This window comes from Anarhichas minor, unplaced genomic scaffold (assembly GCF_050575085.1).
Source record: "Anarhichas minor isolate MPS153535 unplaced genomic scaffold, ASM5057508v1 ptg000067l, whole genome shotgun sequence".
Classification (NCBI taxonomy): Eukaryota; Metazoa; Chordata; class Actinopteri; order Perciformes; family Anarhichadidae; genus Anarhichas; species Anarhichas minor.
In genome coordinates, this window is record NW_027466513.1 from 2,336,125 (window position 1) to 2,348,486 (window position 12,362).

The following is a 12,362-nucleotide window of genomic DNA, read 5'->3' on the forward strand; positions in this document are numbered from 1 at the left end:
GCCCTGTAAATGCAGTTTACCATAACGATATGACCCGTATGATGTACGTTTGTTATCCAGCTCTTGCCTTTAATAAATATGTTATCTTCATTTAAATTTGTGATCTGCACTGTGTGTAAGTATATTGAGAGCTACTGACAACCACAGTAAATGTCCTTGTGTGTGTCAACATTTTTGACCAAAACGTTCATGGTAAAAAATGATTGGCTTTAAAGTGTATTGTAAGTGATGTTGATAGGTCGTGTGATGTAGGCTGGAAAGAGTCAGTTAGATACGATGCTATGCAGTATGTTGATAAAACATGTGATGTTGTTTGGAAAGAGGAATTATAAATTATGTTAGACATGACAGCATTACTGTGATCAGTTTTTAAATTGGGATTTTAAAGTAAACAGCTGGCAGGGGGGGATGTGAAAAGCCCCAAAACAGCATGCCATCAAACCGAGCAGTGGAGGCTTAATAGGTCATAACACAGCCTTGAACAGAGCTGAAATGTTGAACACCGAGGATGCTATGGACAATATTCAAAAGCCACTTTTGATATGCAAAGTGAGACATGTTTATTGACATGGGTGGGGCTGCAGGAGAAATTTGCATATTATAAATTTCTCCTGCAGCCCCAACCATGTTATTGAAGATCAAAGATTAGATCTGATTAGATTCAATGTTGTTGTTTCTGCACACAGTGAGTGCCAGTGCAACAAAAATGCAGTTTAGCATCAAACCAGATGGTGTAAACTGTAGCAAAGTGCATGTTTAAAGATGAATGAATGTCCTGAATGAGAAATTAACCAGTGGGGTAGAGAAGCATGATGGAATGTTATATCTATACACACACACACACACACACACACACACACACACACACACACACACACACACACACATATACAATGCAGTGGTGGAAAACATGAATACACAATGAATTCCGCCAGGCTATTTATCTAACATCTATTGTTACTTTTCAGAGATTTTAAATAAAAAGGTTACAATAAAATATGTTGTCTGTAATACAATCAACTACGCAAAAGTATGTAAAGCTGTTAAAAGCTCCATCTCGACCAACCACAACATGTATATAGTATGGCATGCTTCTTGTACTTTGGAGTAATTTGTCTAACGGGATTTCTGAAAGACAGGGCTTTTATTAAAACCATTATCCTTTCCCTTAAATTAACCAATTAGGTTTGTTGCTTAATCCCCTTAACCTAAGGAGTGATCTGGTTTAGAAGGCTAACTACTCCCATGTGCATGCTTCACAATTAAATTATATTATCACAAAGCTTCTTCCACCGCAGATGACAGAACGGACAGAACCAGTAAATATACTACATTTTATTAAAATAATATCATCCTGAAGCGAAACATTTGAGAAAGACGGGATTGTTGGCCAAATATGACACCCGGAAATGAATCCTGTTTGCATGTCGCACGTCGATGACGCAGTAGTAACGTTAGCTGTTTTGCCATCGTAGTTGTATTTATAACCATCGGCTGACTTCACAACGAAAGTAAGGTAAGGAGTTATGTTCTTTATATCATATTTACTGGTCTTTCTAGAGGTAACAGTTTCGTTTTCATGACGCAATGTGTTTGCAAGCTAAACTGACATATTTTAAAAGTTATTCAAATTGCTGAAGGCAGGTTAGCCAAAGCTGCTATAGGCGAGGCAACGTTAGCACAAGCTGCACAGAACTTAACTTGTATTTTATAATGTTTTAATGAGGTAACAACTTAACAATTTCATGCTACAAAACCGAGACAATAGCAACGTTACCGAGCGCTGCCTACTGTTTTGGTAAACCGGACTTTGAATACCTAACGTCATGTGTTTGTCTCGTGTGCCTTATGGTAATTGTTTACGACGGAATTTAAACATTGTGCCTGATTAGTGAACTGAGTGGGGCATCAGTATAATCAGAAATGCAGGTAGGTTTTTGTTAAATAGTTTTCATTCTAACTCAGCATCAAGACTACAGCTGGTGAAGTCACTGATAAACCCACAACTTGAAACAGATAGACGTTTAATTTATATACTGTAGCGACCCTTGGTCAGGAAAGCTACGAGACGTTATCTTACTGGTTGTGGTTTATTAGTGGACAGTACACAGGCTACTTTGGGCCGTAGCCTACGCCAAACAACAGTCAACACTGTTTGACGTTCTTCAACATGCTTAACCATCTGCTCCCGGTCACAGGATACTTCTCAAGTCTCTTAAATGCGTCCCCGTTTCCCTCACTTGCGTCCTTTCCTTGCGTCTTAGTCCCTCCCACCAGGGATGCATGGAGGAAACCATGCAAGGAGAGAGGAACGAGGAAATATGTTTTAAACTACATGAGACGCCCTTTTCTCAGTTGCGTCACGTGAAGCAACGTCTGTTACTGATGACAGAGGATCAGATGATCACAGCTGGATCAGCTGTCAGTCGGCTTTAACAGCTGGAGAGACTTTTGAGAAGTTTGTGTCTGTTCACATGATCACTGTACTTAATAATAGTAACTAATAACTAATAAAGACACAGTAATCACCACTGTAGAGGTGTTTCTCTCTGTAGTCTGTTAACAAACTGTGTCCTGTGTTCTGTTTATAAGCACAGGATCGATTCTACTGGCGGAATGCGATCGTCTTATTTATGAATTATTTGCGTCTGTAGGTTTTGAAATTGTGATTAAATAACCCAGAATATGATTATTGTTTCTCTTAAATGATAAAACTCATCAAACACTCAGGAATGATGTAAAAAGTGTTTCTCCAGCTCTCTCTGACTTTAATTGTTTTCATAATAAAAGTTATCAGATCATGAAAACAAATCTTTCTAATAAATGAAGAAAGTTGTTTGTGGTCGTTTTGTTGTTCAGGCTACAATGAACATTTATTTAAACCAGATGGTGAATCAGAAACCTAATCAAATATAAAGCTTGAGTTTATTCTGTGATCTGTCTTCACTCTGGTATGAAACTCCAGTCAGTCAGTCAGATCGGCTGCAGCGTCCAATCACATAACTGATGAACAATGAAGGGGCGTGTCGGCCGTTAAAAGACTTCCTGGAAGTCTGTTCTCGTGGTTCCTCGCTCATGGCTCCTCCGAGGTCCCTCCTCCATCCTCGCTCCTCCGAGCTACATTAGAGCTTTGGGACGGCCGTCAATATGGCGGCGCAGAAACCACTTCCGGTTCAAGCGAGGAGCGAGGAAATGACAATTAACAGACTTGAAGTACCCATAGACTAACTCTCCCAGTTACCAGCACAAACGACAACATCCCACAAGGCATGAGGCCTTCACTGACCTCCGTAAATGCAATAAACAATCTTAGATAACATCTCAGAACAACTTTTCTGTAACACAATAACACCTAACATAACAGGTTAACATTATATGTCACTCAGTCCGTTACAATACATTATATGATCTGATGTTGTCTTTTGTTGCAATACAAATTTGGACAATTCAGTCTTTAGAGTGACAGCATTGCTCATCTAGGATTATGTGTGCTCACATGTGTACAACGTTTCCAGACAAGCCACAACAGGAAACTGGCTTCTGTTGTATTCAACAAGACGTGGTAAAACACCCTGAACAAGGCCTGTAACTAGAGACTTGAGTCACAAACTAATCCCGAAATGTAACATCAGTAAGTTAACGTCACTAACTAAATCATCTAGCCATATGATGTCCTTCAGTCAATGACGGCTACAAAGGTTTGGCTCTATTTCAGGGTGAGGGTCAGTTCATTTTATTTAGGTACCCTGCCAGTAAGTCTTGTTAGGAGCCTTCAACACCTGTAATTTCTAACTTTTTGGGGTTAAACCTGAAACAATGCACTCATTGTGTCTGCCTATGTGAGTGTCATATGACCCATATGGACTTTGTCTCCCAAAGAATAGATAAACAAACAATAACATTAGTTTTAAAAGTTTTTTTTAAAGTGATAAAGTTGCAGCAAGTCACCTTTTTATTGAGGTGAATGTAGTATAGTAGTATGAATATTATATTGGCCTAAGTTTAGTTCTATAATGTTACGTTTTGATTCTAACCCAGCACCAAGACTACAGCAGATAGATTCGCTGATAAACAGAACTTGAACCAGAGAGACACTTAATTAAATATACTGACCCATTGTTGTGTTTTTTTGCAGTATAAATTTGCATACTAGTACTTAAATGACACAGTATTGCTCATCCCAGTGTGTGTGCTGACGTACCCTATATTTTGAGAGCATCTCCTGCCAAGTTTGTAGCAGGAAACTTCAGTTGTATAAAACATACTCAACAAGTCATCACCAAAAGGCTTCTCATTAGAACTCTGCTCCTTAAATCTAGTCATCTGGGTCCGTATGTAACCTATATTATTATATAGTATATACTTCTCTACAGAAGTGAATTAATGAGTTATTATCCTACAGTTTATCTTAATTGATTTTTTGGGCAACTGCAACTAATCATTTTTTATTATTGATTATTAGGCAAAAAAATGCCTAGTCCCCTGGATTGAAACTGTTTATAATGTGAAAGGCAAAAACCAAAGCACAAAATGAGAGACAAAAAGCTGAATAAATGTCTTCTTAAAAAGCATACATAAAAAGAAGTGTATTGTATTTTTACTTTTTTTTTCTTTTTATTACGGCATTTTAAATCTTACTTTGTCAAACTTACTTATCGTGTTTAAACTGACACTCTAATCAAAACAGAATGAACATTGACTTCTGTTTACCTCATTTGCCGTTTTCCACATGTTGCTATCTATTTCACAGTCAATTCCACACTTGTATTTACTGGTATCTTATTGGTATAAATCTTGTAGGCAAAACATGCTCTAGCTTTAAGGGTTTTCCGTTGTGTAATCTTTTGTATAGATAGAAATTCAAATCAATAGTGGCATCTGAGATTTTTGAGCAGCACTGCCTATCTGCCCTTCCATCAAAGCAAACCGTGGCCTCTCCCTAACAGACGTGTGGGAGGAGAAGGAGGAAGAGGAATAAGAGAGAACCGTAAACCAGTTCTCTCTTATTCTTCCCTGTGTAATCTCAATAGCAACTGATTTCAACCGTGAATAAATCAAAGTAAGGAAGTAAGACGCTGACAGAATGCTGTCATTGTGTCCTAACAGCCCCCAAGTCAGTCTCATATGACTCTAAAAATCAATGTTACCGCAACCATTTCACACACATCTGCTCTTGACATTGTGAATTGTCTCTTAATGTGGTCAACGGTTTTCTCGCAGGAGATGTCATCTTTGTGTGGCCCCAGCAACAGCTCCCAAGATGCAGATCAAGAGGCCGCAGAGAAACAGGTACGCATGACTTGACACACGCTTTGAAATCCACAGTATGGACAGTGGTGTGAGTAAGAATACGTGCAGTATGGACAGTAGTATAAGTATGTATTGGCATGTGAGTGCATTTATAATACAGGTTACAGTAGTGTGGCAGTATGAAGTATCACTGTGATTGATCCAGAGTTCAGAGAGGTGACAGCTGAGTGGGAAAAAGCTGTTCCCGAGCCTGCTGGTTCGGGAACAGAAAGTCCTGTTGCGCCTCCCAGAGGGGAGAAGGACAAATGTTCCTGACGATGCTGCTCGTCCTCCGCAGACGTCGCTTGTGCTGGACCTCCACTGGTCCGAGACAGAGCAGTTGCTGTTCCATACTGTAACGCAGTTGGTAAGAGCGCTCTCGTCTGGTGCAATCTGAAGAGACAGATGGACTCTCCTCAGTCTCAAAAGCACAGTGCATATACACATTTTCAGTATTTTAGGACTGTCTCACAGTACTTTCTGACTTCCTTATCCTGTGTCTGGCACACAGCCTCAATCCCATTAGTATGAAAGTAGTGCATTAAGAACCATTTTCAACTGTGGATTAATACACATATGGTTCTCAAGTGAGTATTTACGGCAGGAGGGTGGTGTGTGTGTGGGATTGAGTCAAAACTACCACAGTGTGTGTTAATGCTATTTAAGGAACATGTCACCCAGAACAATGGTACTGGTACAGCAATGCCATCAACATTAAAAAGCACAGTGCTTTTACATTCATCCATTTGCATTTTAAGTTGAATTGCTTTTTTAAACCTCTTTTCTGATGACATATGTTTGTGTGCTGAGCGTAGGTGGAGGCAGAATAATTATCTGAGCACGTTAGTTAACGCTGGCTAGCAAGTATTGTTGACTTGTTATTTTTCTATGATGTCTGAACACTCACTCTCCGGGTTACAGAGTGTTACTTGAGAAAGTTACCATGAACCAACGGGACCAGATTGGCTGACCCCTTTGCTGCTAGCAGACAACAGACTACGCTGGGAGGAGAGCAGACGGGAGCTCCAAAGAGGACGGCTGGCTAGTTGGCTAGCTAGCTTGTACATCTCTAAAGCTGGCTAGTTGGCTAGCTAGCTTGTACATCTCTAAAGCTGGCTAGTTGGCTAGCTAGCTTGTACATCTCTAAAGCTGGCTAGTTGGCTAGCTAGCTTGTACATCTCTAAAGCTGGCTAGTTGGCTAGCTAGCTTGTACATCTCTAAAGCTGGCTAGTTGGCTAGCTAGCTTGTACATCTCTAAAGCTGGCTAATTGGCTAGCTAGCTTGTACATCTCTAAAGCTGACTAGTTGGCTAGCTAGCTTGTACATCTCTAAAGCTGGCTAGTTGGCTAGCTAGCTTGTCTGTCTCCAGAGCTTGCATACTATCTTCTCAGTGAAGGAAGTACCTCACTGGTGAGGAGTGAGGCAGAGGGGCCGTGCCTCTGCCACCAGCCTGCCGTTGGGTTCTGTAACCAGTGTAGCATGAAAGCATGGTGAATTAAGCAAGGTTGCTAGCTAATTAGCCGACTGCTATATGAGTCAAATTTAACAACTTAATGCTTCATCCACACAGCCTAATGCTAGCAGAAGGCTAAACTTTGAGCAACATTTCCTCTCCATCCCTCTATGGCTTCGCTTCACCGATATTATAACTCGCTAGAACCTTTATTCACGGTTTTTCATCTCAAATGTATGCAATATTGATTCCGGGACCCAACAACACAGCAATGTGACATTATCGCTGTGTAACTTTAGCTTGTTACTCTGAGGTGATTTGTGTTTTCCTCCAGTCTTTCCTTTGTTTTGCCTCCAGCTCACACCATGATGTAGTCGCGGCATCTGCTGTAAAAGGGTTCACTAATCAACAGTTTTGTGTTTGTTACAGGAGAAAGAGCACCCTCGTGTCCTCATCCCGGAGTTGTGCCGACTCTTCTACCAGCTGGGATGGGTGACGGGGACGGGCGGAGGGATCAGTCTAAGACGAGGGTTCGTTATAGGAATGTTCTGTAGAATGTTGTGAAGGATCAGAAAAGAAACACCCACATTTAACTTACAAAGAAAATAAATGTCGCATATCTTTGACAATCATGCCAAAAAATGAAATCTTTTTGAAAAGTGCAGCGAGGCTGATGTGAGGTCAGTTACATCAGTTTCGACAATGTGTGCAAATCTAGGGTGAAGACCGAAGGCCACAGTTGTACCATAAAGAAACAGAATTCAAACTGAGGGCTTTGACAGGCTAATACAAAGATCTTTGAACTGTGTTGTTTTGGATAGCAGCTACAAGCGCCACCCATCAGCAAATCCCTGTTTGAAATGGGGAGTGGCAGACATTTATTTAAGCCAACAGGGGAACTTGATGAAACCTCAGAGGGAAACCAAATTAGATTTACTGACTGCCACTCCATGTGTACTGGTGCTTCGCTCAGGTAGAAACACATTGCAACTCTTAAATGATCGACAGGAGAATTGCCATTCATTGTTAAATAATTATACCTTTTAGATTTCGATAGATAATAAGCAGTTCTACGCTCCGCTGCAGTACTGAAGCTTACCTTTTTTATAAAGTAAAATAAACGGGAGACAGTTGAAGTCCCAATTTGTGGCCCTAACATTGTCTAGGTATTACACTGAGAACTATTCAGATTTATCCATTATGCGGCCCTTGTGTACACTGTTTAAATATGAGCTTAGGAACCTAAAAGCCTCTAACACGTATTCACTGACTGGATAAAAGAAAGTGGATCAATGGAAATACGTTACGCAATCTAAATAGGCAGTAGTGTCATTTTACAGAACTCTGTGTAAGTGTATTTTTATGTACTGTGAGCGTCGGTCTCGCAGAATTTAAGGTTTGAAGCTTTTTTTTCACGGTTGCTTTGGTTTGACTCAGAAAAGACTCTGAGCCTAAGGCGGCCTCGCCAAACCTTGCACAACAGAAATCAATAGGAGAGTCCTTTATTTGCTGTGTTCCTTGCTCGGTAAAGAAGAGCACAATAGCTCTTTCCTCGTCTTTCTATGGGGAAACGTCATGGCTCTCACCATTTTAAGCAAGAATCTCATCATGAAAGACTTTGTGTGGATGAAATGACGCTGTGTGTTGAAAAGGAGTGGATTTTCTTAACTTTTAGTCTCAGGCTCTTATTTTTTTTTTTTTCATTAGAATTTTTTAGTCTAGCCTGGAGAATGAAGCTTTATTTACATTCCAGTTTCAAGGGCATTCCAAGTAAATAGAACAATGGGGACTGGGAAAAATACTTTTAGATAAAAACTGAAGAAATACTAACCAAGAAAATTGGTTCTTTATGGATCGCTGGAAAAGCTTTGGTGAATGATTTTTTTAAACATGATGTAGTCGTTGAGTTTCAGTTCCTTTTTATAGATCGCTTTTCTTGAGGAAAAGACACAATATCTTAAGAAGAGTCCTGTTGTTTGTGTGCCAGGCAAGGCCTCGATGCTCCATTATGTTATGACAAAGCACTGCCATTTCAAGAATGACTTCATTGTCCTTGTCCTCCTCCCTCTATATAAATACATACCATGTTGTTTGCTGTGTGACTCACAGAGAGCAGATCTACATTGCACCATCAGGCGTCCAGAAAGAGAGAATGCAGGTAAGCAGGTTCTAACCGCAGTACAAATAAACTGATGTAGCGGTATTGTATTTGTGGTTTTTTTTTTTTTAAACCTTTTTGATGTTTGTGTTCCACAGCCAGAAGACATGTTTGTGTGTGACGTGGAAGAGAGGGAAATCAGCTGTCCACCTGCCTGGAAGAACTTCAGGAAGAGCCAGTGTACACCGCTTTTTATGAACGCCTATACTATGAGAGGTGAGTCGCTAATACATTCACATGCATCCCAACATTCAGTCAGTGAAAGAATTAGTAACCTGCAAACCACCAGTTGTCCTTTTAATTAAGTCATTGATATGTACTTGTTTTCAATATATTGTTTACTGCTGCACAAACAAACAGAGAGGAGAACTGAAAAATATGTTTTAATTAAATCTAAATGTTTCTAATTTGAGAGGCTGAATGGAATAAGAAAGATATAATGCATGTTACTGAGTATTGGGATTATCTTTTTGAGTGCCACACCATTTTATCATCAGAAAGTATGTAATACATAGCCATGGAAAGAAAATAGTAAAAATGAATAATAGACTCCTGGTCTTCTTTGATCCAACTTTATGTTACACACATTTTATTCTATAAACATGCGGTTCCTGAAATTATTTTCTTCGGATAGGTTAAAAAAATATTCTATAAAAATCGAGGTCTTTAATTTGAAGGCGCTGGTTTGTAGAAAGATTGCTTTTTGACAAAATTCTGGAGAAATATTTGACTTCATAAAGAAGCAGTCCAAGGTTCCACTCATAAGATACGGTTCTTTAATAAATGCATTGTAATTAAAGGTCAATTTAGATGTGATGAAATTAAACTCCCCCTCTATCTTGGAGTGGATAAAGTGAAAGTTTCTTCAGTTTGTCACAGATCGTGAAGCCTCCCAAAACTAGAACCCATTGCTAACCCAATTTAAATTGAACCAAATCATTTCAAAGCATAGCGCGCACCTTGATGGCTCATCGTCTGTGGGTAGTTTGTCTCGTCTTGTTACAATAATCATTTTGCGAAAGAGGTACAATGCCGGTACACAACACTCGAAAAAAATCAAAATCCGCCTTTCCTTTGCTAAAATCCAGGGGCACAGGCAGTTATACACACCCACTCCAAGGCTGCTGTCATGGCAACACTGCTGTATCCTGGCAAAGAGTTCAGGATAACGCACCAGGAGATGATCAAGGGGATTCGTAAAGGCACCTCAGGCACCAACTATCGGTATGTAATCAAGATGCAAGGATTAGTGAAGTCCAAAGAGGTCCCGAGCATTTTCATCTGTGAAGTGGAAGTTTATAAATGATCTTGGCACTCGTAGTAGAAATCCTAGCTGCACACTTGTCAACGTGTCGGCCAAATTCGCCATTTTAAATTTAAAAACTATCGAATCCTCAAGAGTGGTGTAGATCCGAAGAGTGTCAAGACCCTGCTTGAGCTCATGCTGAATGGCAGTTTGTACCCTGCATGTACACAGGTACGATGACAGCCTGGTCGTGCCTATTGTTGAAAACACACCAGAGGAGAAGGACTTGAAAGACCGGATGGCTCGGGCTATGGAGGAATACCCAGATTCATGTGCCGTCCTCGTCCGCCGACACGGCGTCTATGTCTGGGGGGAGTCGTGGGAAAAAGCTAAGACCATGTGAGCATTTACCTCCCATCGCCATCGGCCTCGTTCACCTTGCTTCTGACTAAGAATATATAGGTATGATTGTATCGAGGGCATGTGTTGCCAAAGAAAACTGATTTTAAACTCCTTACTTTGTTTTTCTCCTCCTACACTCAACATCCTGCTGCATTTTGTAGGTGTGAATGCTACGACTACCTGTTTGACATCGCTGTGCAGATGAAGGGGTGCGGAATGGACCCTTCAGCCCGCCCAACAGAAGAACAGGGAATAGTTTGACATTCACTGGTGCTTTTTAAAGAGACGTGTTGCAGAAAGGTCAGTGGCGTTCGATCCGGAGAGCGTGTTGTAATCATTTGTCTTTCACGCCGGGCCTGCTTCAAATTTGATGAAATTTGATGGCAAGGGCAGATCCAGGGTTGGAGAAGATTGAATGCCTGTGATCCGTGAGCACCTGAGATACACTGCAAAAACACTGTGGGGCAACTCTTGAGTGAACAGCTGGCAAATCAAGGTCCTCGGGTTCAAATGCTTTCCTATTCAAGGTCTTGTGCATCTCAATTGATTGGAACGGTGATTAACTGCCTTTTGCTTCAATCAATAAAAACCGATGGAATGCAAATCGTAATCGCAGATTTTTTATTTCTATCATTTTAGGGCAGCAGGCTAAACAAGGTAGTCCAGATGTCCCCTCTCTGCAAAAAAATCCATACATATATGTTCCATTTAAACAAACAAAACATCCCATAGAGTGATATCTAATGTTTCTTGAAGCTACAAATCATTTCAGAATTTTTGAAGCCATATTTCGGTTTCAAACAAATATAATAAAGAGGCCCTTTTTTTGACTTCACATAAACGCTGTACACACAAGTGACTGTGGTCATCTTGCCAAACACCTCTCAGTGGAGAAAGGACCCATGCTGGGTCCAGGGACCTCCTGAGCCCACCAGGAGAGAGCGTTTGTTGCAGCGGTTTCACATCCGAACGCAGCAAGCCTCCAGTTCGTCTGCATACTCATTTCTCATGAAAGCCAGAGTTGTTGTTCTGTTAACAAGCTCCCTCTGCTGCCACCATCCCTTGCCTCCACCACTGTACTCTCTGAAAACAGTGTGCTGTCAAATATGCTGCAGGCTTATTTGAATCTAAAAAAAAAACAAAAAACAGGAACTCTTTTGTGCTGCGCTAACGCTGCCAAGATTCCCCATCCTCTGATTAATGAGGAATTCTGGAATTTGCAACCCATTTGCAAAAGAAATTGAACACCAGCCGAAACATAAAGACGACGGGAGGCCGAGCTTCACAATGTCAGTGTCTCACTGTCTCCCCTCTTGAACACATAAACAATAGTTCTCAGGTTTTAGCCCAGTTGTTCAGTGAATGTAGGAATGATCTGTAAAAAGATAACGGATGACTGTTCAAGACTAAAATAAAACTGTTCCTAAAGTATTACGCATCGTCAAAGTCAGACTGTGCCCCAGCACCAGAAACCAAATGTTATAATGCATATTATATATTCCAATATGCATGCCATCATGCTGTCATATTAGTATGTATCACCTGTCAGCTTGTAAAGTTCAGAAATAGATGTATTAGGAATGGAATATGAAGCCAAAGAAGACTCTTTCCTACAAATATCTAGTGACTGAGTGGGAGAAACTCTGAGCTATATGAAAGAGCGCAGGAACAAAGATGTTCACCGGTCGGCCATTTGTATACTGCAATAGCAAAACCAATGGGTTGTCAGGTTTATAGTAATTGATTAAAATGATGAATAAAACAAAATACAAAAGCCCATAGGTTGTATTGAATAAAACAAGTATCAAACAAAC

The 12,362-nt window shown here is 40.4% G+C and overlaps 1 protein-coding gene across 2 annotated transcripts; it reads left to right on the top strand.

Annotated features, from left to right (window-relative positions):
- The first annotated feature begins 1,407 nt into the window (after window positions 1-1,407).
- apip (APAF1 interacting protein) lies at window positions 1,408-11,077 on the top strand. Of its 2 annotated transcripts, none has more exons than XM_076078691.1 (8): window positions 1,408-1,516; window positions 5,221-5,289; window positions 7,172-7,272; window positions 8,852-8,900; window positions 8,999-9,116; window positions 9,989-10,124; window positions 10,378-10,545; window positions 10,710-11,077. In XM_076078691.1, exons 2-8 carry the CDS (start codon window positions 5,224-5,226, stop codon window positions 10,807-10,809), a joined length of 738 nt encoding a protein of 245 aa, XP_075934806.1. In that variant the 5' UTR covers window positions 1,408-1,516; window positions 5,221-5,223; the 3' UTR covers window positions 10,810-11,077. The 2 variants fall into 2 exon arrangements, with proteins under 2 accessions (XP_075934806.1, XP_075934807.1); XM_076078692.1 differs by having other exon boundaries at window positions 1,451-1,511.
- The last annotated feature ends 1,285 nt before the right edge of the window (window positions 11,078-12,362 follow it).

What these genes read in the sequence shown, in the direction of transcription:
- apip (XM_076078691.1), top strand. Translation starts at nt 5,224, where the DNA reads ATGTCATCTTTGTGTGGCCCCAGCAACAGCTCCCAAGATGCAGATCAA. An exon ending in GGGATCAGTCTAAGACGAGG is followed by an intron (nt 7,273 to 8,851) that starts GTTCGTTATAGG and finishes TGTGACTCACAG; the next exon opens with AGAGCAGATCTACATTGCAC. An exon ending in GAACGCCTATACTATGAGAG is followed by an intron (nt 9,117 to 9,988) that starts GTGAGTCGCTAA and finishes GCTAAAATCCAG; the next exon opens with GGGCACAGGCAGTTATACAC.